At 33.6% G+C, this 4,976-nt stretch overlaps 1 protein-coding gene across 1 annotated transcript; it reads left to right on the plus strand.

Moving 5' to 3' along the window:
- Nucleotides 1-1,062: 1,062 nt before the first annotated feature.
- Nucleotides 1,063-4,727, plus strand: LOC115968035 (alcohol dehydrogenase 1-like). The gene is made up of 10 exons (XM_031087225.1): nucleotides 1,063-1,356; nucleotides 2,109-2,245; nucleotides 2,367-2,413; nucleotides 2,557-2,882; nucleotides 2,963-3,045; nucleotides 3,197-3,272; nucleotides 3,385-3,446; nucleotides 3,537-3,632; nucleotides 3,725-3,886; nucleotides 4,399-4,727. Exons 1-10 carry the CDS (start codon nucleotides 1,317-1,319, stop codon nucleotides 4,513-4,515), a joined length of 1,146 nt encoding a protein of 381 aa, XP_030943085.1. The 5' UTR covers nucleotides 1,063-1,316; the 3' UTR covers nucleotides 4,516-4,727.
- The last annotated feature ends 249 nt before the right edge of the window (nucleotides 4,728-4,976 follow it).

A 4,976-nucleotide genomic window follows, 5' to 3' on the forward strand; every position in this document is an offset into this window, starting at 1 on the left:
AATTTTATTTTATTTTATTTTTTTAAATTTTAAATTTTTTTTAAGAAAACATGTATTTGTCATTTAGAAAGCCATGCAACAGATTATTTGATGTAAAATGCATTACTTTAAATTTACCACTTATATTAAGAATGAATTACACTTATTAATACTTATTCAATAATTTTAAAATTATAGAAATCCTAACATTGCTATCTAAAAGAAAATAACACAAAGATAAGTAAAAAAAATACACAAATTTTATTTCTACACAATATCAACATCTAAAAATATAAAACAAAATTAGAAATGACTTATTGGATAATTTATTTGACAAAGAATAAAAATATATACAAAATTTACAATCTTGAAAATTAATTTTATAATATATTGTCAATTGTGGTTGACACTTTATTTTAATTTGAGATATATATTAAAGTTTGATTGTTTACTTATTTATACATGGTCTTTTTTATGAATACTATATTATTGTTAAGCAACACAAACTTTAGGAAATATCATAATTTATTTTGAAAAGCTGCTTATTTTGGACATAAATTGTTAAAAAATAGGTATAAGCATTTATAATTTATGTTAATTTGAAACTTTGTCTTCACTATTTTCACATTTGTGACTGTTTTTCATATATGTTTACAATTTTAAATCTATGATTTTAACTGTACTGTCACCAGATTATGTTGGTATGTACTTTACTATTTGATATCTAAAAATATTTACTTATTACAAAATGCTAAATCATTCATCTTTCAATTAATTTGCATATAGTTATATAAATGTCTCAATTATTACCTTAAAATTCACAACAAACAATTAAACCAATATTGTCTTAATTTTTTTTTTTATTTTACAAAAATTATAAAAAATTATTCAGGTCAGGTCGGGTCGGGTCATTGGTCAACCTATTTTTATTTCGGATAAAAAAATCGGGTTCGAGTCCATTATTTTTTGGATCGGGTCGGGTCGGATCGGGTCAGAAAATTCTGACCCGTTTTGCCATGTCTTTTAGAAAACCAGATGCGGCAGATGCTGGGAATCAAGAAAAACCGGATGCTAGAAAGTAATAAACGAGTTTATAAAGAAAAGTAAACAAACAAAGGAGCTGTTGGTTGCTGGCTTTTGAAAACCAGCGGTACCACATCATGGTTTTGAATCCCAGATTTGGAACCTTACTGGAAGGCAAATATGGGAACCCTCTGTGTTCTAAACGCTATATATACCCTCATAGAGCATACCCATATCTCCACAACGAATTCAAAGCAATCTGTGTTAAAAAAAAAAAATCAAAGTCAAGAAAGAGTGAAGAAAAGTAAAAAAACATGTCTTCAACCACTGCTGGTCAAGTCATACGTTGCAAAGGTAGTACCTTTCATTTTTTCTGACATTCTTTGTTGTTGATCTTGTTGTTGTTTCCATGTTTCAGTCATGTGATTGTTCAATGGGTTTCTTTCCATTTCTTTGTTGTTTTAATATACCATTTGTTATGATGATCTCAACTCTTTGTCCCTTGTTGGGTTGTCACTTTTTCTTTGTTTTAAGGGCTCTGTTTAATTGCTAAATCTTGAGCTGTTTCTAGTTTTAGGATGCGCCATGATCTTTTGTCATTCCCAAAAACTAGAATTGTTTGAAATAGGATATACTATTTGTGTACCAAAAATAATAATCAATACAGCAACATGTTTTGCTTTTGATTGTCGCATACAAATTGAACTCCTGTGTGTTTGACACAAGATAATAACAAGGAAAAACGGTTGCCATTAGGAACAGGGCTACTTAAGAAGTTTGAAGCAGGTACCGGAATTGACTGAATGTGAACATCCATTTTCTATTTACGTCTTGTTTAGGATGATACATTTGTAGTTTGTAAATAAAGTTTCTCTAAGTTTAGGATTTACATTGCAATTTCAGTATGAAGTCCAAACAAGCCAGGTTTGTCCAATGTTTTAGTATAAATTTGAGGGCATTCCTTCTTTGTTCTTAACAGTAGTCATACTTTTTAGCTTTCCCCAAGCAGGCAGTTTTATGTTTTAGCAGTGTCAAAGCTGCATCCTATTTATGTTTATGTTGTTTTTTTCTTTGCCAATTAATTATTTGATGAATGTGCATTGCAGCTGCTGTGGCATGGGAAGCTGGAAAGCCACTAGTGATAGAAGAAGTGGAAGTGGCACCACCACAGGCTATGGAGGTTCGTCTCAAGATCCTCTTCACCTCCCTCTGCCACACAGATGTTTACTTCTGGGAAGCCAAGGTAATCACATTTTAATCATATATATTTATGATTTATGCGTGTATATAGAAATGCATTATTCTGGTGAATACTTATTTTCTGTGCTAGATATTCTTAAACCGATTGATTTTTGAAAATGCAGGGACAGACCCCATTGTTTCCTCGCATATTTGGTCATGAAGCTGGCGGGTATGGACATTTCAAGAAATGAAAGATTTAGAACATACTAGTTACAATCAAATAGTTTTAATTGTGTTTCATTTCCTTTCATATACAATTGAATACATTTATCTAACTATATAGTTGTCTTTCTGGTCATTTTGGTATTTTAGGATTGTTGAGAGCGTTGGTGAGGGTGTGACAGACCTCAAACCTGGTGACCATGCTCTTCCTGTCTTCACTGGGGAGTGCAAGGAGTGTCGGCATTGCAAGTCAGAGGAGAGCAACATGTGTGATCTCCTGAGGATAAACACTGACCGAGGCGTGATGCTCAATGACGGCAAGTCGAGATTTTCTATTAATGGACAACCCATTTACCATTTTGTTGGGACTTCTACCTTTAGTGAATACACTGTGCTACATGTTGGTAGTGTTGCCAAAATTAATCCTGCTGCTCCTCTGGACAAAGTTTGTGTTCTCAGCTGTGGAATCTCAACAGGTCGGTTAAAAACCGTTTGAATTTATTTGCATGATAGTTATTTGTTCATTTATCTTATTGTTGAGAATTGTGTTCTGTAGGCCTTGGTGCTACCTTGAATGTTGCAAAACCCAAAAAAGGATCGACAGTGGCTGTTTTTGGACTCGGGGCTGTTGGACTTGCTGTGAGTCTCTCCTATCTTCTAATGCAGATGGCTTATTTGATATATCTCTTTTTTGGAATTACTACTGCAGCATTATTACTGTTTCTAGTAAAGATATATATATATATATATATATATACACACACATGATTTTATGGTTTTATGTGATTAGGCTGCTGAAGGGGCTAGAATTGCGGGTGCTTCAAGGATTATCGGTGTTGATCTGAATGCAAAGAGATTTGATGAAGGTATTGTGATACTTGGTGCTATCAAAATCTGATGATATAGTATGGAATGCTTGTGTTGCTGGATTTTCATTTATTAGTCTTTTATGTTCATTTTCCTTCTTGTTATCAACAGCCAAGAAATTTGGTGTCACCGAGTTTGTGAACCCAAAAGACCATGACAAGCCTGTTCATGAGGTTGGTTTACTTTAAAATGCTAGAAATTTTTTCCATGGTGAAGGAGCAAACAACTTTCACAGCTTTTCTAACTTTCTTTGACTTCTTTAGGTGCTTGCTGAAATGACCAATGGTGGAGTTGATCGAAGTATCGAGTGCACTGGAAGTATCAATGCCATGATTTCTGCATTTGAATGTGTTCATGATGTAATTTCCCACGAGCTCCTGCTCATGTAATAGATAAATTTTATCTCGAATCCATTGTTCAAAAATCTGTCATATGGTATGTTTCTTTGCAGGGATGGGGTGTTGCTGTACTCGTTGGTGTCCCAAACAAAGATGATGCATTTAAAACCCACCCAATGAATATCTTGAATGAGAGGACTATCAAGGGTACCTTCTTTGGCAACTACAAACCACGGTCTGACTTGCCTTCGGTGGTTGAAAAGTACATGAATAAGGTAAGCTGAATTTCTTATTGAAAAATAGAATGTATAGATTAGATCACTTTGCAATCCGCATATAGGATTACTTCTTTTACTTAGAATGCTAGTCTCTATACACGTGACTGACAGCAATTTTAATCAAGAAAATGATCTAATGGCCACTAGAAGACTCTAGTGGCCTCCATGGTATAACTTAATTAAGTACTCATTTGAATGCTTTAATCCTGCCTCAAGATCTGACAAGAGTTGAGGAATAAACAAAAGATAAGAATATAAATCCAAAAAGTCCTGAGAAATTATGCTTAAACTCCGAAAGGGAATAAGACCATACATTTTTTTCCCTTTAATTCTTCCTTCTTGTCTGATTGTTCTTGCTTTCAAGGTCTTCTCTTTCATTATTTATCAAGAATTACCTTTACATGGCTTGTATTTACTATTTAGAAATCCAAGTAATTTATTCCGCTTCACCCTCTTTTCTTTGTTTTTTTGGTTAGTTTTGTCAGCCTAATTGTTCTATATTGTGGCAGGAGCTTGAGGTAGAGAAGTTCATCACCCATGAAGTCTCTTTCTCGGAAATCAACAAGGCCTTTGAGTACATGCTTAGAGGTGAAGGCCTTAGATGCATTATCCGCATGGATGCATAGAGCAGGATTGAAATGATGATTATTTCTGAGTGTAATTTAAGAAAATGAACTTTTACTCACAAATGAAATTAGCTTCTGGTTGGATAGTTTGGAGCGAAGTCTTGTGTCTCGCTTTAGTGTGCTGTAAAAGAATTGAAATTTCTATTTTCCAGATCATTTAAATCAAAATACTCGGTGTGTTTATATTGAACTTTTAGCATGTTTTCTTGCCTCTTCGAGTTACCAAATGACACACTTATTATTTATCTAATAAAATGATACATTTAGTGCAGACATAGGTTAATTTATAGTTACAAAATATATGAAATGATTGATTTTGAGATTCTTGGCGGGCTGAAGATTATATATATCCCCTAAGCAGCGCAGTGCTTATGGTGGCTACTCACCAAAACAATTCTCCACTAAAGCAAAACAATTCTTATCACCCTCTCTCATTCAGTATTCTCATCAATGTTTCTTGC

This window comes from Quercus lobata, chromosome 11 (genome assembly GCF_001633185.2).
Source record: "Quercus lobata isolate SW786 chromosome 11, ValleyOak3.0 Primary Assembly, whole genome shotgun sequence".
Classification (NCBI taxonomy): domain Eukaryota; kingdom Viridiplantae; phylum Streptophyta; class Magnoliopsida; order Fagales; family Fagaceae; genus Quercus; species Quercus lobata.

Excerpts from the sequence above, each read along its gene's own strand:
- LOC115968035 (XM_031087225.1), top strand. The coding sequence starts at position 1,317 with ATGTCTTCAACCACTGCTGGTCAAGTCATACGTTGCAAAG. Across the intron at positions 1,357-2,108 it reads TCAAGTCATACGTTGCAAAG|CTGCTGTGGCATGGGAAGCT; the intron begins GTAGTACCTTTC and ends TGTGCATTGCAG. Across the intron at positions 2,246-2,366 it reads TTTACTTCTGGGAAGCCAAG|GGACAGACCCCATTGTTTCC; the intron begins GTAATCACATTT and ends TTGAAAATGCAG.